Source organism: Cavia porcellus, unplaced genomic scaffold (assembly GCF_034190915.1).
Source record: "Cavia porcellus strain 051 isolate PalLab524CR breed Dunkin Hartley unplaced genomic scaffold, mCavPor4.1 scaffold_34, whole genome shotgun sequence".
Taxonomy (NCBI): Eukaryota; Metazoa; Chordata; class Mammalia; order Rodentia; family Caviidae; genus Cavia; species Cavia porcellus.
The window spans coordinates 13520320-13547143 of NW_026947517.1; the positions used below are offsets into that span (position 1 = coordinate 13520320).

Below are 26824 nucleotides of genomic sequence, written 5' to 3' on the forward strand. Positions count from 1 at the left end.
AGTGTGTGGCTGATGAAAACATCTAAGAATGAAATGATCATTCATAGGCATGTGAGAGTAAAACTTGCTATGAATCCTCCTTTCCTGTACACATGGGTGTTATAACATGAAACATTTCATATCCTTCAAGGAAAATTATTATGGGCATTCTGGGAACAGCTCCATGCTCCTTAGTGATAATGAAATGAAACTAACATAAGTCCAGAAAAGACAGTCAAAATAAAATTTGAGGAATCTCTTAATGTAGAAATTGTGCACCTCATCCTCAAAGGAAAGGATCATTTGGATGGAAAAGTCTAAAAACACACACATTTTGCTAGTTTTTTAACTTGCTGTTTCTGAGGACACAGATTAGCTCACAATAAAAATAAAGGACGCATCAGAGGGGGAGCCTCAACTGTGGACCGCAGGATATGACCTTACTTCCTTGGTGACAAGTCCAAACAGAACTCTGAAGGCTCTGGTCACCAGCCACTGTGATCTGGTGATAGTTGGCCTTCATAGATGACTGGCTCAAGAGAGTGAACAAGGAACATGCTACGCTGCTTTCCCAGGGCTAGTGGCCCCAGCATCAGGACCCCATGTCAGGGAACCACGTGGGAACATATGGAGAAGATGGTTCACTTGGTCCAGATGCTTCAGGAAGCTCAACTGGAAACACCCAGCTGTCAGCAACCCAGGTCAGGACTCATTGGCACACAGAGGTGCCCAGAGGCGCACAGAGACAAGAGGAAGCCCAGAACACATATTCCTAGGCTCAACCACCAGCCACTTAGAGACACTGAGTCCAGGACTAGTTCAGATACAGGGAAGTTAAGTTCTCACCTGAGCAGCCCTGTGGGATTTGACCACCTGTGTATTGAAGTCCTGGCCATGTGCAAGCCCCTCAGTCTTGGTTTACAACCCTGAACTGTGGGGTGCTGAGTGTATCCAGAGTGCAATGTCACTAAGATGAAATGGGTACTCCATGGCAAGGGATTAGCTGTGGCCTTGGCCCCATGAAGACCTGCTAAGGAGGCTGTGCTGATTCCCAGGGATGACCTTCCACCCACATCAGTGACACACACACATGGGGAAAACTGTTCTGTTCTTTGGAAAGGAGATTGGAGAGTCACTCTAGGGATTTCAAGGTATGCTCAGGGCAGGAATTCTTAGGGATGGCAAAGTGTCCATGGCCCACAGGTATCACAGGAAAGTGGGTGGGTGTCATCAAGCCAAAATACACATGAAGACACACTGTGTGAAGACACTTTTCTGAGTACTGTCCATGATCTTGTAAACAGAACAGGTGCAACCACTGCCCTTTTGAGTTTTGATGTTCTTTGAAGGCCACAGAGTCAGAATTGGCATCAGAAAAGATATTGTTCACCTCAAGGAAGTCTTTCTGTGTCCAAGGCCTCCTTTGGAAGAGGTTACAGACCAAGTAGGAGGCCTTCCACAGAGACCAAGAGAACTGAGCAGCAGATCTTTGCCTGACCTAGACACTGCAGAAAGGCAGGATAGACATCGATGACTCCTCAATTCTCAGATATTCATGGAACACCAGCCCTGAGCCCTTGAGTGCAAAGACATGGCAGGTATCAGCCTTTGCCTTTGTTGAGCTGACCTGCAGTGGGGAAGAGTAAGGAGAAACTGTGTCACACTTCCCTAAAGAAGGGAGTGGTGTCATACCACTAAGCAAGGACTGCCTCCCATGGAGCATTCTGTCAGCCTCTCAGGGATCCCAAGGCCCACACTGCCACACTGTAGTTGGGAGAGGGTGAGAGTGGATACTGAACTTGCTAGGCTAGAGACCCATGTGCCCCTCCCTAAGGTAACCTGTGTAGGTAGTGTTAGAAGAGAGGCCAGACCTCTTGCTTTGCTACCTCCCTGTTTGCTTCAGGTCTGCATCTCCTGTCCTTGACTCATCACTGGAGCTTAACTCCAAGGTGGCTTCCCAGGCCAAGCTTCTCATGGACCATCTGGAGCCTCCTAAGTCCCTGGTGCCTAAGTCATAGGGTAAGAAGCCCTGGATGTGGGTTGTGGCCTTGAGAGGGTGGAATGTGCTATTGAACTCAGCAATGTGCCCAGATGATAGGAGACACAGGAACATGATCCCCTCAGCAGACACTGTGGGGATGCAGTCTGGGAGGATTTACTGGGGCTGTGTTCATGCACACAGCTGCCTCTGACAGGCAATGGGAAGGCTTGGCCCTGAGAAGTCCCTGGAAAGTCAGTGATGTTTTCTTCTCCTGCAACAGCAAGGGCAATTCCAGTGTATGCTGAATTTGCACCCGCAGAGCTCCTGCCAGCTCCACCTGCAGCTCCCTCGCCAGCTCTGTCCCCACAGCAAGAGCAGGCACATGTTTTCCTTTCTCCACCAGCTGCAGAGCTGGATCTCCTGGTGACTCCCCAGAAGAAGTCATCTCTTGACCTCTACCTGCAGGCAGCTCTTGACCCACTCCTACCATTCCCCTCTCTTCCAGATTTACTTATTATTCTATTTATTACTATTCTATTCTGGGCTGACAGTGATAGAATCATTGTAAATGAAATTTAAGGGTTTATTCTTGTTTCAATTGACAAGTTTGGTACCATTTAGTGCATTCTCCATATTGTGAAACCTTCACCTCTTCAAGAACATTTCAATCAACTTGCTACACAAATATATTTTCTTTTCTTTTCCTTCCTACAAGATCCTGGCCACCACTCATCCTATGTCCTTGTAATTTACCTGTCCTACCTTTTCCACATCACTGCAGTTGTGTTTCTCCTCTGACTTACCCTGCTGTAACTGTTTAATCTTGCCTTGTCTGAGAAGGGAAAATCCAGACAGACTGCATCAATTTCTCATTCACGTATTCATGGACTATTGGCAGGGCATAGAAAAAGAATTCAGGAATTTTTTGTAATTCTTAGGATTCTTTGTTTTCTTAACTATGTTCCTGCCTTTATAGACATATACACGTCAAAACTGTTACACGTTTAATTACATGTAGGTCATTTCATATCTATTTCATATGAACGAGACTAACACACTTTCTTTTGTTACAGAGCCACACCATGGGAGTGTCACACCCATGTTTATATGTTAGATATTTCCAATGATAAATTATTAATTTTAATTATGAGTGCTTAACAGGAAAAATTCACAAAAGTATTATAGTTGTAATACAACCATTAAAATGTGAGGCACTATGTGCTCCAAGTAAAGTCTACGGCCTAGAATAGAAAGTACAGTGTTGCAGGCAGGGTGTCCATTGAATTCCCCTGTGTTTTTTTTTCCATACAATGTCATGAATATGGCTGCCTATGTCCTCTGCTCTGGACAGAGTAAATTTTCACAAAGTCTGGCTCAGCATGCCACCACCTATAAATGACATTTTTTTCCCCAGTAATTCAGTAAAAGAATGAGACACATGAACACAGGCTGATTAAGAATAATGAGGCCTTGTGTACATGATTAAAGAAACATAATGGCCATGGATGCAAACAAATGGGAGAAATGAGCACTGGGAAACAGCAGTGGCATCTGGTTCCAGGTAGTAAAAACCAGCCCAGAACTAGAATCTACTAGGCTTGTGCCCAGACCACGAAGATCGAGGGCATCTAAGAGCTCTCCATGACTCCTCAGGGGCTGGGGTGGAGGTCTTCAATCATAGATCTGCTGTGTCATGGTGTAAACCCCTGCAGCCTTCACAGAGGCCAGCTGATTGGTTGCTCCACACTATAAATGCTCCAGGATGAAGTTACTCCCCCAAGTCCTGGCTACACCTTGATGTCACTGGGGCCTGGGCAGCAGAAGAGGTTAGGTCACTGATTCAGCAGCCACTGGGTTTCCCACAAAGAAATAGCTGAGCATGTGGGTGCCCCAGTGTGAGCTAAGGTGTAGCTCCTGAATTCGATGGATGATAGAAAGTTTTCCCATGGTCTTTGAACCAAGTGGGCCTATAAAGTGTCACAGGCTTGGGGCAAGGCATCAGTGACAGCGAGTGGTGAGTTCTAAGTCCAGGCCTTGCCCTGCCCAATGGACTGCATGTGATAATGGCAATGTGAGGTAACCTGAAGATGAGGACCTTAGTAGGGATGGTATCAAATTACAGGCAGGTGTGGATGGGGACAGTGCTCAGGTGAAGAGAACCCCATGTGACCCTCTAGTGCCTCACCCCTGAGCATGCTAGAATCTCCACAGTAAAGGACTATGTGTGTTATTCCACTCCCAATGGACATTTGAGAATCAGTGCCGAGAGAGGGACAATGCCAGGTCCTAGGCACAGGACATGAGCAGAGTGAAGAGGATGGGGGAGAAGTCCAAAGGAGAAAGACCTCCTAGCACAGGACCCAGCCAACTCCCAAAGGCATTAGAAAAACAGCCCTCAAGCTCCTGGGACCTGAGCCTAAACATGTGGGACTGATTTCAAGCAGCATCCCAAGGGATACACACACATTGTGCGCACACACACAAACACACACACACACACACACACACACACACACACACGAACACACAGTGATGCCATGGTCACACACTGGGTTGCTCAAAGGAACATTGATCTGATCTATTCAATCTCTGTGCCTCAAATTCTCACCTTATTCCTGGGCTGTAAAAGGCTGGCACCAACACAGAAACGTACAATATGTCAGTGGCCACCCAGAAGCTGGAAGGCTGGAGGAGAGGGACAATCCACAGCAGAATGTAGTGGAAGAAAAGACCCAGTGCTAAATCCCAAAAAAGCAAGGGCACACAGAGGCCAAGGTCACTACATGGGAGGATCTGAGCAGCCTCACTGAGATGGAACTGATGCCTGAACCTGAGACATGCAGGCCCTAATGCTGTACAGAGCAGAGTCTGTGTGACAGAAGACAGAGAACCAACAATTTAGAGATGCAAATTCAAATTTTTTTTAGTCAAGAAAGGGATGAAAAGAGAGAACAGCGGGCCTGGTGAGAATAAGAGAAGGGAGGAGTGGGCAAGGGACAGGTGTGGGGGCAGAACCTCACAACTGATATAGCACATCAGTGACCACTGATGAATGTGTGGCTGTAAACTTAGGTACAACAGGTAAACTTCAATTCTCTCAGGTTCTATGGGTTAGGAATTCAGGAGGTGCTGCTGGGGGATCCACCATAGTTTCTCCTGATCAGGCTGCAGGATCAGTGGAAGCACATCTGTGGCAGAATCTGTTCTCAGGCTCTCTCTCTTGCTAATAGTCAGGAACAAGTTTAGGATGGAGGTCTGATGTCTGCTCCGTCTCTTACCCTTTTTCTCTGCAAAGAGTCAGACTCTCCTCAGGGAAGATGCAGAGATAGAGATACAGAGAGGAAGAAAAAACAAAAGAGAGAGAAAGGAAGGAAGAACAGAGGAGCGAGAGATCAGGAGGTTGGTCACAGGCATTTTATGTGTGAACCTTGATAGTAACATCCCATCACGTCTGCCATTTTCTGTTAAGAACAAGTAAGGAATTGGGGAGAGAGCTCAGGATAGAGTACTTGCCTACCATGTGTGAGGACCTGGGGTAAATTTCAGACTGGCTAATACAAAGCTGAACAAAATTCACTACCTGTGACCCATGGTCAAGGAATGGGCTACTCGGGAGGTGGCCATCAAAAGGTGAGCTGTCAGCAGTTGAGCACGCTGGCCATGGGTGTAGTGACTCACACAGGTGTGAATGCGGCACAGTGCTGGTAGTTTTGGGGGTGCATCTGCATCCATACTGCTTGCCTAGCCTGTGTGAGGTCCTGACTTGAGGCCACAGAACCAATACATAGAAGAAATTGAGATGCTTAGGGAACAAAATGATGGCTGATCTGATGAACTTCTGCCCCCTCATGATGACACCAGGCAAACATGTCCAGGAGGTGAATGTCATTCACACCACCATACAGAAGGATCTAGGGCTGTGTACAATGTATTCACCTCCCTCCCAACTTTTCATTGATTTCACCTCTAATTCTGTACACTGCATACACATGACATCAGCCCACAAATTTAAAAGTGTCATCTCTCACCTCTGATGATGTCCCTAGGAAGCGGATGCCAACATGACCTCCATAGCTCAAGGGGACACACTGGAAAGGGCCTGAGAGGCATGGTGTCTTTTCTAAGTTGACAAGGGAAGTAGGAAGGAGGAGTTGGGTCTAAAACTAGGTCTTCTCAGACCGGGGATTCTGGCTTCATTGAAGTTTTTCCTTTCCCATGGGAAACCTTTGCCTACTGCCAAGGATCTATCACTTGGGTGGAGTTGCTGTCTACAATCTGAAGGACACTGGGCAGTCATTCCATGTGCTTCCATGGTATCCAGAGCAAGAATCTCTGGGGGATTCCAGTTGACCCAGTTCCACACAGACATCATGGGGGGAGCTGGTGGGTGCCTTAAATCATCAGTGTACCAGGTATTGATCATGTTGCAATGACCAGAGCAGATACAAACACTGGTCTCTTGTGCTTCCATGTTATGAAGGCCACACAGGCACCATGGAGAGCAGACTATGTACCACCCACATTATGGTGAATGTGCCTAACTTCTTGGCCTCTGTACATATGGACATAAAATAGGGGAAAGCGAGACTCACAAAGGCACACACAATGGGGTGATGCATATGAACTGAAGGTGGAGGAAAGGCAGGCAGGATGCACTCCCACTGTCCACTCACTTCTCAGATAGTTATAGAGCAGCACCCTGTGGAGCACCCATGATTAGAGTTACACGGCAGACTCCACTTGCTTTCTCACAGAGGCAATGGGCCACAAGGGTGGAAAAGGGAGTTGCATTTCAGGCTTCCTACAGAGTGGAAGACATGTGGTAACAGCACTGTCCAGGGACCTCTGACAGCAAGTGAGGGCTGATTATGGTTAGCACACAGGATAACCTGGGAGGGCAGTTTGGGAGGGAGGCCAGACCTGGAGTGCTGCTTACACCTGTCCTCCTCAGGATCAGAGTTTCCCTTCTTGGCTCCTGGCAGGTGCTGCTGAAGAAGGTGCGACAACCAGCCCAACCAAATCTGATTGAGTTGGGCCAAGCCTAGCTCACTGAAAATGAGAACTGCAGTGAGAAGGAATTGGCCTGCGTCTGTTGGTTTCTGAGGAGGACACGGGGCACTTTAAAGGGAGAAAGACTCTCAGACTTGGGGCCCCCTGGAACACAGAGGCATGCAGAAGTGAGAGGGGTGAGGGAGAATGGGAAGTTTTCCTGGGGTGCATTTGTGCACAGAGCTGTCCCTGAGAGGCCCTGGGAGGTTTAGCGCCTGCAAGGAGCAAGGACAGTTGGGGATTTTTCTAAAGCAGGGCTGGTACCAGATTGAGCTCAAGGTCTACTTACAGATCTTGTGCCAGCTCCACATCCAATGACCTCTACAGCTCTGGGATCAACCTGAAAATAAAGGGCAGATAACTGGTCTGGTGGAATTCCAAGGCAGGTCTGTCACTGGCTCCATGGCAGGTGTCCTGAGCTCCACTCAGGGCTCAAGTCCTGCAAAGCACCTGCCCTTCGCTTCCCCTTCCCTTTACCTCTTCTATTTCTCTCAGTTTTCCTTTCTACTCTTAAGTCTACAGTTCTTTGAAACATTAAATTCTAAGATAATTTTAAGTTAAGATTTCATTAGTTTCCACATGTTCATTTGAGTCACACATAAGCACATCGTCAGTTGGTACAACCTTCACATCTGTCGAGTGCCAGCTTTCTGCTCAGTGTTGGACCCATCCATATCCCTGTTCTCTCCTGCTAGTCCCCACCCAGTGCTGACCTTTCTCTCACTGTGATTTACTACCCTGGGTCTTTCTTTTTTTTTTTTATTTTTTTTTGAAAGTATACAACAGAACAAGTCAGAATAAAGCCAACTAAGATTGTACAGTGAAATTGATACAGAACTTCACAGCAGGTTACCGGAACAACAGTAATAGGTATCACAGTATATTTTCTCATCTTTATAATAGTTGTTCTTTCAATCCCGTATGTCAAAATGAGATGAAATATAGAACACTATAGAACTTATCAAAACAGAATATTGAATAGAGCAGTACCATTAATCAGAAAAGATCAAAACAGTAATAAAAATATTTGCCTTCAAAGAAATGGTAGAAGGAAGTCCCCCTTATTTGCTATGGTCAACCTCCCAGGAGATGCTCAGATTTCTGGTTCCCACTTGCTAATGGGCGGGGAGGAGGAGGGGAAGAAGGATAGGGGAAGGGGGGTATTTGACTCTTGGCCATGTAGCAGTAGGTTCACTATTGCTAAGCAAGGAGGCAGAATGATCATTTGTTTTCACATCGTCCTCATTTCCAACATAGCTTGGATTTCAGGAGACACTGCTAGTTCCCGCCCTGGAAGGGCTGCAGTCTGCCACCCTGCCTCCACTTACCAGGGAGGGGAGGTGCTGGCTTGGCTTCCCAGAGTTGTAAGTTCCAACATGGTGTGGATCTCAGGAGACACTGCTAGTTCTCCCCCTGGAAGGGCTGTAGTGGGCCACATTACTGCCGCTTACCAGGGAGGGGAGGTGCTGGCTTGGCTTCCCAGAGTTGTAAGTTCCAACATGGTGTGGATCTCAGGAGACTCTGCTAGTTCTCCCCCGGAAGGGCTGTAGTGGGCCACCCTGCCTCCGCTTACCAGGGAGGGGAGGTGCTGGCTTGGCTTCCCAGAGTCCTAAGTTCCAACATGACGTGGATCTCAGGAGACACTGTTAGTTCTCCCCCCTGGAAGGGCTGCAGTGGCCCACACTACCACCACTTACCAGTGAGTACTCTGGGTCTTTCCGATCAGTGCATCAGATTCTGCTTGGCCAAACATTTCTGGAGGAGACTGGCTGCTACTGCTCTTTGAAAGAAGAGAAAATCCTAGAGAAAAAAAAAGTCTACAGGGAAAATGTAGAGACCATTGTGCATGTACTAATCTTTTCATTTTTGAAAATGTTTTCCATGATTTCAGTGATACAAAGGGAGCTACAAAGGGCTGATTCATTGCATTTGAAAAACAACAATAATGCCAAAACCAAAACAGGAAACCTTTCTTTACAACCAATAATCAGATAGATGGTTTTTATTACAAGTGTGAGTAATGGGTCCATTTTGTGAAGGAAATGGCAAATTCTTCTAATTCAAAGGGAATCACCAGACATGGCCAACAAGCAAACAAAACACTGAGCCTCCTAAACTGGTTTCATCCAGGCACACATCCTTGAAATGTGCTGTTCCCCCATCCACTGACACATTTTAAGGCAGGTGCTGAACAACAATGGGAAGGGCAGAGCACAGCCATATCTCACAGCTCCCATCAGAGCTCTAAACAGCCTTCCCCAGAACTCCTAGGACTAAGAATAGAGTTTTCTCCCACACAGAATGCTGCACAAATTTTCAAGAGTTTGATTCACAATACTCTTTGAAGCAGGAATGAGCTGGGACCCTTGCTAGGCTCCACATAGAGTATGCACAAGGAGAGCCATCTGGACAATGCTGTTCACTGCAGCTGGGGGGAACCTTGCCCTGGCCCCAGGGCCACAGAGGTGCAGGGCTAAGATGACAAACTCATGGCATGACAAGGTTTCCCCAGGGCCAGCCAGTACACTGGGCATCTCCACTGCAATCCAGCACCTCACAAAGCCAGAGACAGCACTGGGCAAAACCAGGGTGGCCAGTTAGATGATGGAGAGCCCTGCCTGACACAGCTGTGCAAAGTGTGTCCCTCTGGAGCTAAACCTCCAGCAGATCCCACTCATTGCCTTCCTCATGTCTGGCAGTGAGGACATCACACAGAAGCATTAGCAATATATTTGAAGTTTACTCAAACTAAATCATTTAGCTTCCCTTCAAGAATGACTGATGACTTCCCTTCAAGAAATGCACCAGTCTGGAAAATCAAGGCTGAGAACATTACTCTGCATTTTGTATAAATAAACTGACCCTTTACAAGATATGGTGGCAATACACGTGTGTGGGTCTGCTATGGCAGAGATGTGGACTCTCATGCATACAGGTTTCATAACTGCAATAGAAATTTTCAAATAAATGATGCATGTTCATGACTTTCTGTTTGTATTGCACTGCAGGAAGGGGGATCCAGGCAGCATCCTAGATTTACTGAGCTGCCTCCGAAAACCTAGTTCAAAACCCACCACACAATTCAATCACCCAACAATGAAAGCTCGGCAACGTGGTTCCTGCTTGTTGTGGCTGGTAGTTGACAATCTTGAGGTGTTTCTATCTGTGCCAGCCATCTCTGACTCTCTTAGCTTCTGTCGGGAAAGGTGTGGATCAGACCATATGTTTACAAGAAAGTTCCATCATGATTTCAGGACCAGTGCCAGCCTTTCATGTACTGGAAATAATTTTTCAAGTTTGGCCATAAGAAACCTATACCATGTGCTTCACAAGTTGAGGGTAAATGAGATTGTTTGAAACACCTACAAGAAACTCATTTTGTCTGTGGCAGACCCACTTGCTGCTGAAATCCATATTTTCGAGGTAAAAAGCCATGAGTCAGGTGTTGTTGTACAATATGCTAAAATGCACAAAATCTTCCCCAAGTTCAGTTTCTGCCTTACTTCCCTCATTCTACCAAGCCACAGAATGGATTCTGAGCCTTCAAACACAGGTTTAGAATTGCAGTAGAGATCTGTAAAAACTTCAGTTAACTGGAAAGTGAAAAGACAAAGAAAGGTTTTTGTCAAAATGCACCTCTAAATATAGGCTTAAAGCAACAAAGAAACCAAGAAGAAGACAAAGAAGTCAAAGACAAAGAAGTCCAAGAGAAGGACAAAGACAAAGATGAAGAGATGAAGAAGAAGAAGAAGAAGAAGAAGAAGAAGAAGAAGAAGAAGAAGAAGAAGAAGAAGGAGAAGGAGAAGGAGAAGGAGAAGGAGAAGGAGAAGGAGAAGGAGAAGGAGAAGGAGAAGGAGAAGGAGAAGGAGAAGGAAGGAGAAGGAGAAGAATAAGGAGAAGAAGAAGAAGAAGAAGAAGAAGAAGAAGAAGAAGAAGAAGAAGAAGAAGAAGAAGAAGAAGAAGAAGAAGAAAAAGAAGAAGAAGAAGAAGAAGAAAGGGAAGAAGAAAAGAAGAAGGGGAAAGAAAGAAAAACAGAAAGTAATGCCAATGTGTGGGGTTTTGTCTCCAATGCCTCAGCCTCATTTAGAAAGGAAAGGATCAAAATTTGCAGGATGGAAGGGTCACTGTGGAAAATGGACTTAGCCCCAAGACACTGATGGTGTGTCTGGCCCACTATGTAAGTCCAACCCAGGGCAGAGCCTGGAGCCTGGTGGAGGCTGAGGCCAGGACCCAGGATTTGAGGTCCCTGGGGCTGAGGTGGCAGAGTCTTTGCTGCACCCTGGTGGCTCTGCCTTATTGGGCGTGCTGGGCTACAGCATGGATGCGGTGGTAGAAAACGGTGTAAGACAGGAGGTGCTGGCTCCTCTGCATGCTGCACACTCCCTGCGTGGCCTGGGCACAGGAAGATTCAAGTCTTTCTCACTGGAAAAAGAGACTCTGAAGAAGATTCTGGGTGTCCTGTACCAGACACAGATGAGCACAGTGACTTCTCAGGTAGGGAGGGCAGGACAGCCACCACAGCGGGATCCACATGGCTTCATGTGTTGGGGGTTTAAAAGTTAGTCGTGAATGATGCATTGCCTTTCTGAATAAAAAGACTCCTTATTTTATATATCTATAAAGTGATGCTTGAATGTTCTTCTATATGCTTATCCTACATTACACATAAAAGAAAATTAAGTCATCCATTTCCACTCACGTATTCAAGAAAACAACAACCATTTATTCTTAAGTGAATTGAACAGGAGAGAAGTAATATTGAGTGGAGCACTATAAATAATGCAGTGGAACATAACATGGAAAAACCACAAAGACATCCCTCCCAGGAAGAGAGGTCTGCCACTGACCAGCTCCTCTCTCCTGTCCTCACCTGCTGTGAAGGCCTGCATCTCTTCACTACTGGGTGGAGAAATAACCAGGACACAAGCTTTCTTCAATTCCAGGAAAGATCAGGGACATGGCCTAGGACATGGCCTTCTTTCAGCATTTTCAGTGGCTGTCATTTATAATTAACTCAGCAGCTGTGCTGTGGAACATTCATGGTTTCTAACTGTCCACACCTTAACTGATTAAGAAGAGAATATGGTGGCTATCAATATCATTTTTTATAATGACACTTAGAATTGGAATTTCTAGGTTAAATGTATATAAGATGAATTTGAGGGTCGCAGATATTTCACCTGAATCCTCAGCATAGAGTTAGAGCCTGGTAGAGGAAGACTGAGTCTGCTCAGATCTCTGTGGAGATCTGAAGTCAGAGAGATGGTCCAGGCAGAGGTGCAGGACACCATGGCACCTAGCAGGAACCATGGCTAAAACAGGCCCAGTCCAGGCTGCCTCATCCATCGGTGAGTTCTAACGAAAGTGTCACACACTCCACACTGGACAGGAGAGAGCTGGAATGGTTCCTCAGCTCCTCCCTACATGTCTGAGGCCCCCTGTCTCACTCAGGGGAGCTCTGTATGAGAAGATCAGTCTGTTACAGAGCTCAAATTGACTGAATGTTTTCCACCCAGGTGAAAATCTGAACTGCCACATGTGGACTCACCGTAGCTATGGAGCAGGACAGGTGTTTACAGGGTGTAAGGTCACGAGATGGAGTCACTGCAGGCAGGTCAGGATACAAAGCCTTAAATAAGAGACCAGGCCCTCACCAGCCCCAGTTTCCTCCAGCAGTAACCAAACCCTGCAAGAGTGCGCATTAAAAACTGCATAACTGAAAGGAGTTACTCACAAAATTATATATTATGGAGATAGTTTGAAGATATAAAAGTAAATGGTAGCATCAGTAAATAAAATGAAATGTGACCCTTAAAGGATATGTGGTGTCCATTGATGTCCCCAAACTACATGCATCAGAAGGAAACAGTCTGATGAACAGAGCAATAAGGATCACAGGCAATGTGTAAATATCACAGTTGCTTAATAACACAACAAAGCTAGGATACAATAAGTGCAGTGGTGAATTTTATCCAGTATATAATAAATAATAAATACTGATTGTTTTTCAATTCTTCAATCACGTTGAAGAAAAAACCACCACCAACTTCTTTTAAGTGACAAATCATCCTGAGAATGAAACCAGACAATAATGTGTTAAAAATAAAATAAATGAAAACACTCTGTTGGCTAATATTCCTAAGGAACACACACAAAAGTATTCAGCTAAATGTTTGCCACATTAACTCACCAGCATGTTCAAAATTAACCAACACGATCAACACTGGGCTCAATCTTAGTGGTGCAAGAATGTTCCCTCTCGCACAAACTATTAAGTGTCACTTACCACATTCACAGCATAAGGCACAGCTAACCCCTGAAGAGATTTGGAAAAACAGCTTTGAGAAGCTCAAAAGTTCACCATTTTTTCATGATAAAAATCATTCATAGACTATATGTAGGAGGAATTGACCTCAGCACAGCATGACAAGCTCAATGCTTGTCATGGTGCTCAGGGGCTGACAAGCTGAAAGCTTAGCTTCTAGGGTAAGGAAGGAGACAAGGCTTGCAAATCTTTTCAACATACACTACTCAAAGTCCTGGCCATAGAATTTAATCCAGAAATAGAAAGCAAAGCCTTCCAAATCAGAAAGGAAGAATTAATTGTTGTTGCAGCTCTCCTGAGGTTGCAGCATTGTATATAAGAAATTTAAACTCCATTGACAACCTTATGGAACAAATTCATAAATCACTTAAATTGCAGGGTACTTGAGCAACATGGCCTAATCAATTCATTACTACATACTACAAACAAATTGTAGCCTCAAATACAAAGAACACAATTCATTTAACAAATAATCAAAAATAACTAATGATTAGGGAAATTGAAGCAAACTCACATCTTCTTGGAATGCAATAAGTAGAAGAGCACTAATAGAAGAAAAGCCATACTGTGATGAGGGATGGGAAGAATTCATGTTATAATGTACATGCTACCCAGAGCAACCAGGTGTTTCAGTGCCATTCCTGTCAAAGTATCAGTGCCATTTTCCTAGAAACATGAAAAAAATATGAAAATTCACAAGGAAGTACAAAGAGTCTTCCTATAGCCATAGAAAGAACATTAAAAGTAGAGACATCAAAATACTAGTTTCCAGGTACTATAAAGTAACAGTAGTCAAAAGGGTTTTACACTGGAAGAAAAGGACCACAGACTAAAACAACTTGCCCAGATGCACACCAAGGGACAAAATCACTAGGAATTTTATTTTATTTCTTCATTCCTTTCCTATTTTTTTCATTTTCTTTTATAGTCAGGGTCTCCCTGTGTCATGGTAGCCTGAGCTGAACTCAGAATATGTTGCAGGCTTGTCTGGAACTCCCAGGAACCCTGCTGCCTCAGCCTCTTGAGTACAGGCATTACAGGCATTTTCACCATTCCTTGCTCAGCCAATAGGTTTTTTTTTATTTAAAGAGAAAAACAAAACTAAATGAAGCAAGACAATAAAAGGCTAGAAGTAACACAGAATTTCAAGAGAAAAAACATACAGTAAGAGTTCACCAGTTAATAGATCACACATTGTCAACTTACAAACTGCTGTCCAGATTACAAAATTAAAGCATACAAAGTGGAGATTAATACAGTGAGATTGCAGTAAGTTCTGCTCAATGATCGAAGAAAAACTCAGCAATATGGTTCTCTTTCCTACACATTTAAATAAATTTGCAGTTATATCCTTGAGATCACTTTCCTTCCTCTCTTTTTTACACTAACAATCACGCATTTTAGTTTCCATTACTTCCATAGTTTTTTTAACTTTTTCTTTGAAGAGGAAAAGAAAAAAAGTTTGAAAAAATAAGGCCAAAAAATGAAAAAAAAAAAAAAAGCAAGATGGACCAAAGAAAAACCCAATATGACAAAGCAAAACAGAGCCATTTAGATTAGGAGGATGGACATAGCATAAAATGAAAAAAAAAAGGGGGGGGATTACTAGGTGATCAACAGTGGTTACCATTATGCTTCTTGTTATCCTAAAAAGAGTAGCCTATATCAGCTAGTATAAAAGAATGGAACAAAACTGTACATAAGAGCAACAAAATCACATTGGAGAGCTTACAGGATTCCAAAGAAGATAATAGTCAAATAAAAATGGGCGTCATAGAATATCTGGTTGCCTTCCAAATGGTTGCCTATACCCTCAAACTTGTTACTATTAAGCAAAATAGAATATAATAAAATCAGTCAGAACTAGATATAGAGAACACTACAGGGGTTCAAATCAGGTTAATAGGGAAACAAAAAATTAATTTATCACACAATTTAAATTTAATTTTCCCTTAGTTAAAAGATACTAAGAAATAAATTAATTTTAAAAAAAGGAAAGAAAAAGGGGGGAGACAGATAAAAAAAGAGAACGTATCAATATAACAACACCGGTTAGAATCAAAAAATTTAACCATCATTGTGTTTCACCCCCAGATAGCTTGACATTAATAGTAGTTACCATAGTGACTCTTTCCTTGAAATATTTGAGTCTAACTTTGTATACTATAGCATCAAATTTATCAAGACACTGTGAGACCGTTCAAGAGAATGAAATTGTTGCAGGGAATTTAGAACCAGCTAGCAGAAACCAAACATCAATTTCTATATTATCTCTTTGTCTATAAAAAACTTGCTTATACTATCACCTACATTAAGATATAATAAGGTACCACATGCTAGAACCAATGGAAACAAATGAACAAAAACTTGATGGGGCTTCACAACAGGATGATATTAAATCAGCACTAGCTATTACTCTCTTATTCTCTTCAAAATAGTCCTTTGTAGTATCACAGACAATAAAATAAAAACACGCAAATTAAAACCATTCCAAGTAATGAGTGAAAACATTATATGACTTCAAACCAGTGTGACTGGGAATCATGATTATCATGTACTTTCATGTATTCTTATCGTTTCTTACACTAGGGAAACTATTCGGTATTTATACAGGTGAGTTTTATGTATTTCACTTATAAGTATGGTCTCGAACTGCTTCCATTTACTTATAAATGTCTCAATGTGATCATTCTTTATAGCTCAGTAGTACTTCATTGTATAAAAATACCACAACTTTTTTATCCATTCCTCAGTTGATGGACACTTACGTTGTTTCCAAGATCTGGATATTACAAATTGTGCTGCTATAAACATGGGTGCACATATATCACTGTGGTATGATGCTTTCAGTTCTTCTGGGAATATGCCTGGAGTGGAATACCTGGGTCAAATGGTGCTTCCAGTCCCAGCTTTCTGAGAAATCTCCAGACTGACCTCCACAATGGTTGCACCAGTCTACACTCCCACCAACAGAGCAGGAGAGTTTCTTTTTCCCCACAGCCTCTCCAGCATTTGTTATAGGTGGTTTTGTTGATCTTGGCCATTCTTTCAGGAGTGAGATGAAATCTCAGTGTGGTTTTAATTTGCATTTTTCTAATGACTAGTGATGCTGAACATTTTTTCATATATTTATTTGCCATTTGTATTTCTTCTTCTGAAAATTGGTTATTCATCTCCGATGACCATTTTTGGATGGGGTCTTTGAATTTTGGGGGTCTGATTTTTATTAATTCTTTGTATGTTTTAGACAGAAGTCCTTTGTCTGAGGGACAGTTCACTAGGATTTTTTCCCAGTTTGTGGGTTTTCTTTTACTATGTTACAGATTTCTTTCGATGTGCAGAAACTTTTTAATAAGATGTGATCCCAGTTATTGACTCTGAGAAGTATTTCCTGTGTGGTTTGAGTCTTGTTCATGAATTCTCTACCTACCCCTATGTCTTCAAGGTTTTTACCCAATTTGTCTTCCAATAGATTTAGTGTTTCTGTTTTAATATTTAGATCTTTGATCCATTTAGATTTTATTTTAGTATATGGTGACAGGCATGGGTCTAGTTTTAGTTTTCAGCATATGGAGAGCCAGTTTTTGCAACACCATTTATTAAAGAGACTGTCATTCTTCCAGTGAACCTGTTTGGACCCTTTATCAAAGATGAGGTGGTTGAGTGTGTTTGTAGATGTGTTTGTATCTTCTAATATATTCCATTGGTCTTCAGCTCTGTTTTGATTCGAGTACCATGTTGATTTTACTACAGTTGCTTTGTAGTATAACTTCAATCAGGGATTGTGATGCCTCCTGCCTTGCCTTTGCTGCTTAGAACTGTCATTGCTATTCTAGGTCTCTTCTGGTTCCAGATGAATTTTAGGATTGATTTCTCGAGATGTATGAGGTATGTTGATGGTATTTTTATCGGGATTGCATTGAATCTGTATAACAGTTTTGGGAGAATGGCCGTTTTCACAATATTTATTCTTCCTATCCATGAGCAAGGGATGTCTTTCCATTTCCTGAGATCATCTTCAATTTCATTTTTCAATGTATTATATTTTTCCCTGTATAGGTCTTTCACTTCTTTCTTGAGAGTAATTCCTAAATATTTCATTTTCTTGGTTGCTAATGTGAAGGGTGTGGCTTCTCTTATTTATCTCTCTGTGATTTAGTTGTTAGTATATAAGAATGCTATTGATTTTTGAGTATTGATTTTGTATACAGCCATATTGCTGAATTTATTTATTATATCTAGGAGTCTTTCAATGGAGTTTTGGGGGTCTTCTATGTAGAGTATCATATCATCTGCAAATAGTGATCGTTTAACTTCTTCTTTTCCTCTCTTTACGCCTTTTATTTATTTTTTCATGTCTAATTGCTCTGGCTAGTATTTCCAGCACTATATTAAATAGGAGTGGTGACAGGGGATAGCCTTGTCTTGTGCCTGATTTTAAAGTAAAGGCCTTCAATTTTTGGCCATTTAGTATGATACTGGCTGTTAGTTTGTCATAGATGGCCTTTAGTATGTTGAGGTAAAGACCATCTATTCCAATTTTCTGTAAGGTTCTTATCATAAATGAATGTTGTACCTTATCAAAAGCTTTTTCTGCATCTATAGAAATGATCACGTGATTCTTACTTTTGACTCTATTGATATGGTGGATTATATTTATTGATTTACATATATTGAACCATCCCTGCATACCTGGAATGAATCCCACTTGGTCATGGTGTATAATCTTCTTGATGACTTGCTGCATCCTGTTTGCCAATATTTTATTGAGGATCTTTGCATCTGTGTTCATTAGGGGGATTGGTCTTTAGTTCTCTTTTTCAGTTGGGTCTTTCTCAGGTTTTGGTACTAGAGTAATATTTGCTTTCAGGAATGACTTAGGAAGGATTGCTTCCCTTTCAATTTCATTGAAGCGTTTGAGGAGTGTCGGCATTAGGTCCTCTTTGTGTTTCTTGTAGAATTCTACAGTGAATCCATCTGGGCCTGGGCTCTTCTTTGTAGGTAATGACTTAATTACATTTTTGATTTCATGAATAGAAATTGGGTTATTCAGCAGTTTTACTTCTTCTTGACCTAGCTTTTGTACTTCATATTCTTCTGGAAATCTGTCTAATTCTTCTGCGTTATCTAACCTTTGAGAGTAGAGGTTTTTGATATAGGTGTTGATGATCTTCTGTATTTCTGTTGGGTCTGTAGTGATTTCACCTTTTTCATTCCTTATTGCATGAATTTGAGCTTTTTCTTTCCTTTTTTTAATAAGGTTGGCTAGGGGCGTATCAATTTTATTTATTCTTTCAGAGAACCAACTCTTTGACTCATTGATTCTTTGTATTGTTTTCTTAGTCTCTATTGCATTAATTTCTGGTCTGATTTTTATAATGTCCTCTCTTCTTTCAGCTTTGGGCTTGACTTGCTCTTCTTTTTCTAGCTGTTTGAGGTGTAGCATCAAGTTATTTATTTGTATTTGTTTGGTTTTCCTGATGTGGGAACTCAGTGCAATAAATTTCCCTCTGAAGACAGCTTTCATTGCATCCCACGGATTCTGGCAAGTTATATTTGTGTTTTCATTTGTTTGTAGGTATTGTTTAATTTCCTCTGTGACCCACTGATTACTCAAGAGTGTGTTAATTCATTTTCCATGTGTTTATGGGATTTTTGCAGTATCTTTTATCATTAATTACTAATTTCATAGCGCTATGATCTGATAACATGCAGGGGATGATTTCAACTCTTTTGCATTTCTTTAAATATGTTCTATGAGTTAATATATGGTCTATTTTAGAGAATGACCCATGTACTGCTGAGAAAAATGTGTATTCTGTTGTTGTTGGGTGGAATACTCTGTATATGTCTATCAATTCCATTTGTTTACAGGTGTGATTCAGTTCTTTTATCTCTTTGCTGATTTTCTGTCCTGTTGATCTGTCCATTGTTGTCAATGGTGTGTTAAAATCTCCTGTTATAATTGTATTACTGCTAATTTGGTTTTTCATTTCTGATGTTACATGTTTTACATAACTTGGTGCTTTGGAATTTGGTGCATATATATTTAAGATAGTTATCTCTTCCTCTTGAAGTTTTCTCGTAACCAATATGCAGTGACCTGCTTTGTCTCTTCTGATCATTATTGGTTTGAAGTTCACATTGTCTGCAAACAGAATAGCTACCCCCCTTTTTTTTTGAGTTCCTATTGAATGAAGTATTGTTTTCCATTCTTTGACTTTCAGTCTGTCAGTATCCTTTTGGGTTAGATGGGTTTCTTGTATACAGCATATGGTTGGATTTTGTTTCTTGATCCATTCTGCCAGTCTATTTCTTTTAATTAGTGTGCTGAGACCATTTACATTAATGGTTATAAGTGTTATATATTGGTTTATTAGTGAGATGTTATCTTTCTGCTGTTGCATCTTTATCTTTTTGTTCTATTTGATTGTCTGCTTTGTTAAATGGTTTTTTCTTAAGTGTATCTAGACTGTCTTTCAGTATTCTTTGCAGGGTTGGCTTGGTGATCATGAATTTCTTTAGCTGTTCTTTGTCATGGAAGTATCTTATTTCTCCATCAATTTTGAAGGACCGTTTTGCATGGTACATTAGTCTAGGTTGGAAATCATTTTCCTTTAGGGTCTGAAATATTTCACTCCATGCTCTTCTTGCCTTTATTGTTTGTGTTGAGAACTCTGCTGTGATTCTATAGGTTTTCCTTTATGGGTGATATGTCTTTTATCTCTGACAGCTTTTAATATTCTATACTTTTGTTCAATTTCTGGAATGGTGATTATTATATATCTGGGTGTAGTTTTATTTTGGTTATGGCTATTTGGAGTTCTACATGCTTCATTGATCCTGATATAAGTTTCCAATTTCATGTTTGGGAAGTTTTCAACAATTACTTCTTTAAATATCCTCTTGACATCCTTTGTATTGTCTCCTTCTTTTTCATTTATCCTTATCAACCTGATGTTGTTTTTCTTTGCGTCATCTTGCAGGTGTTGTATTGTTATTTCTTGATTCTTGTTATTTTTAAAAGATCTTTCCTTTCCTGTTCTCTGGCTGCAATCTTGTCTTCGAGGTCCGAAATTCTATCTTCGCATTCATTCAGGTGGTTTTTACAACTTTCAATGTTGCTTTTGATTTCCTGTATATCTCTTTGCATCTGTTTTATATATTCTGTTTGTTTCTTATATTGTTCATCCAGAGATTCTATCCTTTTGTTTAGTTCCTCCAATTGTTTAGCTGTGTCTTGTTTAGATATGTTCAGCATCTCCTTCATTTCTTTTATTATTTCTTTTTTTACCTGATATATTATTTCTAGTTTGAATTCCTTCAAAGCTTCCCAGAGCTGCTTCTTTATTTCTGTTACTATTGTTTCAGGTATTTCAGGTATATGGCATGTATTTTCTTCTATGTACATGGCTCCTAGGCTTTCTTGGGGTGATGGGTTGGATGTTTGAGATTGAATTTTGGTCTTTGTCATTTTCCTATATTACTGTGTTTCAAGTGTTGTTTCAGGGTTTCCCCTGGTTGTGTTGTAAACTGACTCTTATGTCCTGGGCTCTTGGGACTCCTTTTGTAGTAGCTCCCTCCTTGGGCCACAGAGCCCCTGGATTAAAAGAGGCTTTCCAGGCTCCTCTCAGGTAGACCTAAAGCTTCCTCAATTTGCAGTATCAGGGCCAGACCAGAGTCACCTCCACTCAGCTGGATGCGCACCTTCCGGTCCCCAGAGGTGGTAGTTGGGCCCTGGGTGGGAGAGGCGGCAGCAGGGCCGGCCTCCGCTCAGCTGAATGCACACCTTCCAGTCCACAGGGGTCATAGTATGGGCCCCAGGTGGGAAAGGCAGCAGCAGGGCTGGCCTCCGCTCAGCTGATATATAAGTAACCTATTAACTAGTGATTTCTTACTGTATTTTTTTCTTGAAATTATGTAGTATGTGTACATTTTTACTGCTTCATTTTTTTATTTCCTTTCTTTTTTCTCTTTAAATAAAAAAATAATCAAACCTGGAATGCATATCTTTTATTTATTTATTTATTTGGTACTGGAGATCAAACTCATGACCTCACACTTGCCAGACAGTTGCTTAAGCCACTGAGCTAAATCCACAGCCCCCCAATGTATATTTTTTACATCTTGTTATCTTCAGAGTAGTTGCCTCTACTCTTGGACTTGATACCAGTAAGCAAAGCAAATGTGAATAAATTCAGTCAAGGCCAAATATCATTCAAACAAAACAGCTTCAAAGAAGATCAGTCATAGAGGACCATGTAAGTAATACCAGGTTCCTATTAACTTAGTTTAAGTTAATAGGAAATTAAGGATAGTTACCATGGTATAACCTGCTGTTTTGGGGTTATCTCTCTGTGTGCTCAAGTCTAATATAAATAGACAGACCAGAGCAAAATGTAATCAAACTAAACAGAGCAATAAGACTACCGTAGCTTTTAAATCCCGATACACTTTTTTTAAATCTTTTTTTTTTATTTAAGAGGAAAAAGAGAAAAACACAAAACAAACCAAGGTGGTGTAAGGGTACATGTAATACAGAACTACAAAAAAAAAAACATAACAGTAAGAAATCACCTGTTAGTAGATTACATATTATCATCTTGAAAATAGTTCCTCAAATCACAGTATCAAAGAATACAAGGTGGACATTCAAACAGGGAGACTGCAAACAGCTGTGTTCAATGATCCAAAAACATTGATATAGTCAGCTATTTAACACCCCTAAACACACTTGCTGTTACATCCGTTAGAGCTCTTTTTCTTCTTTTTTTTCCCTCTCTTTTTTACAACAAAATTTACACATTTTGGATTTTATTACTCCTTAGTGCTTATTACTTTTTTTTGGGGGGGGGGAAGAATACAGTCAAATATTGCAAAACAAAGCTGTCAGTCAATACCAAGGATAGACATAGCACATGGTGTAGAACAGAGTACAAGTTTATCAACAATGGTTATCAACGTTGTCCCTTGTTTCCTTAAAAAGAATTGTCTATCTCATTAGATATTATAAAGTTGGACAAAACAGTAGAGAACAAGACCAATAAAACTTAGGCATTGTAAACATTACAGGACTTCCAAAGAAGACAATAGTCAAACAAGAATGGGTATCTTAGTGAATCTTATTGTCTTCAAAGTAGTTGCCTATGTCTTCAAACTTGATACTATCATATAGAATGGAACAGAGTCTAATCACTTTTAACAATGTCCTCTGCCTTCTTTTATTAGGCAATTCCTCAACTTTCTCCTTCTCAGGATGCTATTATTCACTGTTCAGAGTGATATTAGTCTAGTTTCTTATGCTCAATTTGAGCATACCTAAAGATAAAGACAGCTATTACGAAGAGAATGAGAGACATTATCGTAGTCATCTTCGACTTCCTCAAAATAAGTCTTGAAGACCAAAAAAGCCTGCATCATTCTGTAATTATTTGCTTAGATCTATAGTGTTCAGTATATATTTAATGCATGTGAAGATGGGAAAAACTATTTGGAAGAAAACTAGAGACAGTAAGATAAACAGTGAACATCTCCAGTGGACTTGCTTTGAAATCTGTGTTTCCTTAACTAGTTTTCTTATGAACTGTTATCTTCTGTTTTGTCATGTTTAATCTTACACTCTTTAAGAAAAATACAAGTCTGTAGGACAGATAAGCATATTAATAAGTTTTTGTTGGATTATAGAAGTTAACTGTTCGCAGTGTCATTATTGGAATATCACTTTGTGTGCTTTAATTTTATAACTTGAACAACTACTTCTAAGATGACAATATGTAACAAATCAACTAGTGATATCTTATTATTTTTCTGAAATTCTGTATTATTTCTACACTTTTTTTCTGTTTTTTTCTCTTTAAATAAACAACATTAAAATTCACAAAAATATAAAATATTTAAAGACAAAATATTAAGGACATAGACACTATCCATACTTGAAATTGAAAAGCCCACTTCCGTTTACCATGTTTAATTACAAGATGCCGTGTTGAAGCACAAAGACACTTTAAAAAATCTAAAGAGGTACAAGTCATTAACTGAAAACCATACAACATGTGCACTTGAGTAGAGATTCTCCTCAGATTTGGCATTTCTGTAAAATTTGTGAAGAAATATTGACATCAAAATTCTGTATTGATTATTTCTTCAGCTCTCCTAGGAATTTTTAAAGTAAACTTAGATCTACACTGTCTCAAGAGTGATGTTTTTTCTATGTATTTAACAACAAACATGAATTGCCATATTTCTCACATTGTTAATCCACATAGGATCCAGTGAGCTCTTTCAGATATGTAACAATGATCATGTGTGCTTAGGGTTCCCATAACACATAGAATTTATCACTTGTGTGAGTTTTTTCACATATTTCACTTACAATATGGCTGCTGAAAGTGTCTCCACTTGCTTACATAGCCAGTGGTTCTTCCCAGTGTGAATTCTTTCATGTGTTTTGCAATGACTCTATGCAGTAAAAGCTTTGCCACATTGTTCTATACATAGGGTTTCTTATCAGTATAAAGTCATTGATGTATTTTACAATATCCACATGTGGTGAAAGCTTTCCCACATTCTTCACATACACAGGGTTCCTCAACAGTGTAATTTTTTTCATGTATTGGACAATGAGCGTTTCTGCTGAAACCTTTCCCACATTCCTTACATATATAAGTTTTCTGCCCAGTGTGAAGATTTCATGCATCATGCAATATGTATGTGTGCTCAAAAATTCTCATGATACTTATATACACTGGTTTTATCTGGAGTGTGAACTTTCATGTTGCTTACAATGTCCATGTTGGGTAAAAGCTTTCCCACATTGCTTACATACATAGGGTTTCTCTCCAGTGTGAATTCTTTCATGTTGCTTACAATGTCCAAGTTGGGTAAAAGCTTTCCCACACTGCTTACATACATAGGGTTTCTCTCCAGTGTGAATTCTTTCATGTTGCTTATAATGTCCAGAGATGGTAAAACCTTTTCCACATTGCTTACATACATAAGGTTTCTCTCCAGTGTGAATTCTTTCATGTTTCTTACAATATCCCCGTGTGTTAAAAGCTTTCCCACATTGCTTACATACATAGGGTTTCTCTCCAGTGTGAATCCTTTCATGTTTCTTACAATCTGCCCGTGTGTTAAAAGCTTTCCCACATTGGTTACATACATATGGTTTCGCTCCAGTGTGAATTCTTTCATGTGCCTTACACTGTCCATGTGTGGTAAAAGCTTTCCCACATTGCTTACATATATAGGGTTTCTCTCCAATGTGAATTCTTTCATGTTGCTTACAATGACCAGAGATGAAGAAACCTTTTCCACATTGCTTACATATATAGGGTTTCTCTCCAGTGTGAATTCTTTCATGTTTCTTACAATATCCCTGTGTGTTAAAAGCTTTCCCACATTGCTTACATACATAGGGTTTCTCTCCAGTGTGAACCCTTTCATGTTTCTTACAATCTGCCCGTGTGTTAAAAGCTTTCCCACATTGGTTACATGCATACGGTTTCACTCCAGTGTGAATTCTTTCATGTGCCTTACACTGTCCATGTGTGGTAAAAGCTTTCCCACATTGCTTACATACATAAGGTTTCTCTCCAGTGTGAAATCTTACATGAACCTTACAATACGCACGTGTTTTAAAAACTTTCCCACACTGCTTACATACATAGGGTTTCTCTCCAGTGTGATTTCTTTCATGTTTGTTACAATCTCCCCATGTGTTAAAAGCTTTCCCACATTGCTTACATACATAGTGTTTCTCTACGGTATGAATTCTTTCATGAACCTTACAATATGCACTTCTGTTAAAAGCTTGGCCACATTGCTTACATACATAGGGTTTCTCTCCAGTGTGAATTCTTTCATGTTGCTTATAATGTCCAGATTTGATGAAACCTTTTCCACATTGCTGACATACATAGGGTTTCCCTCCACTGCAATATTTTTTGTGGATCTTAACATTGTGGTGTGCTTCTGTTTCTTTCACATTCACATTACCTTCTGCAGTACAAAGGAATACTTCTTTACACTGATTCCAAGATGTATGTCCATAGGACTTTCCTAGCTTGTCATTTCTGTAAAGAAAAACATCACATATAGGATTGATAACCATATTACTAAGCTTTTTTTGGAGAGTTGAACAAAACTATTTGCAGTCTTGCTGTTTGAATCCCCACTTCATGTTTCACTTTTGTATTTGATTAACTATTTTTATGAACACCATATGTAATCATCGTCTTGCGATTTCTTACTGTTTATTTTCACTTTAAAAGTAGTATTATTTCTACTTATTGTGTTTTGTTTAGTCTTTCCTTACATTAAATTAAAAAAAAAGAAAAATTGACAGTGAAATGGGTCTCAGTTTAATGACTGCATTAATGTCACGTTCTGTTTTTAATGGCTGCTAAGAAATTCTGACCATGAAGCAACAGAATGGCCTTGTAAGATATGTTGAAAACAACCATTCCCAAAATACTGGTACACGTTTAGAAATCTTAAAATTTGGTACCTTTTGAAATGCAGAATCTTTAGCTTCACTTTGGGCATGGGTACATATGTGTATCACATACAGATCATTCTGATATGTTTCCCCATCACAATCTCGCTTCTGTCCTTAACCTGTAATTCCCTTTTCCATATGGTCAGTCTTACTTTTCTCTATCGACTCTCTTTCATTTCATTCCACAATTTATACTTTGCTTTCTCATCTAAAAGAAATGCTGTGACCTTTTAGGTTTTATAGCTCAGCTATTTCACTGAATTGCTAGGAGAAAGATCCATCTATTTCTTATGGCAAATGACATTATACTGTTTATTTTTTGAGATTATATAACACACTTTTTTTCTTTTCCATGCTGGGAATGAGCAACACGTATTAGCATAACATCTATAGCTTTTTTTAAAATCTGTTTTTAGAGATTTTCACTGATCATTAAGCTGTGAAGTTTGAACTTGAATTTGCCATTCTGCAAAATCTGATTCCTAGTTTGCTGGGTTTACAAGAATGCACAATCACAGAGTCTATTAATATTTTCCTTCTCCACAAGTCCAGTGATAGATAGCTAAGCTTCTTCAAGCCCTGATCTGTTATAACTTGATTTGCATTGTATATGAGTAAGCATGTATCTAAATTTTATGCAGATTTTGAGTTTTTAAAAATATATCCAGGACAAGTATGAGGGGATCAATTTCTAGAGAAAATTGCATACTGATATTCAGAATGAGTGCACTAACATTCCAACAGATTACTCAGAATTTTAATTAGAATGGCTGATTCTCTAGGGCATGGCTTGGAAACATGAGCACTCCATTTTATTTCAAATTCTATTGCAATCTTAGTAATTTTTAGATAATGAATGTGTTGTATTCACATGTATACATGGGTAGAAAAACTGAAGGCAGAATATCATAACTCAAAGTGTATGCCTTTCATACATGTCTATATGCAATGTCATATGTTTTCATGATTTAATTCCCTCATTACACATACC

At 40.3% G+C, this 26824-nt stretch overlaps 1 protein-coding gene across 9 annotated transcripts in view; it reads right to left on the reverse strand.

Annotated features, from left to right (window-relative positions):
• Positions 1-7788: 7788 nt before the first annotated feature.
• LOC106025896 (zinc finger protein 709-like) overlaps positions 7789-26824 on the reverse strand; it is a 121651-nt gene continuing 102615 nt past the window's right edge. For 8 of the 9 annotated variants that reach the window (XM_063243192.1, XM_063243194.1, XM_063243199.1 and 5 more), the window contains one exon: positions 21333-25408. In XM_063243192.1, coding sequence (XP_063099262.1) covers positions 24085-25408 — 1324 coding nt within the window. In that variant the 3' untranslated portion in view covers positions 21333-24084. Of the gene's footprint in view, positions 8810-21332; positions 25409-26824 lie in introns of those variants that run through there. The other variant, XM_063243201.1, reaches the window with a different exon arrangement.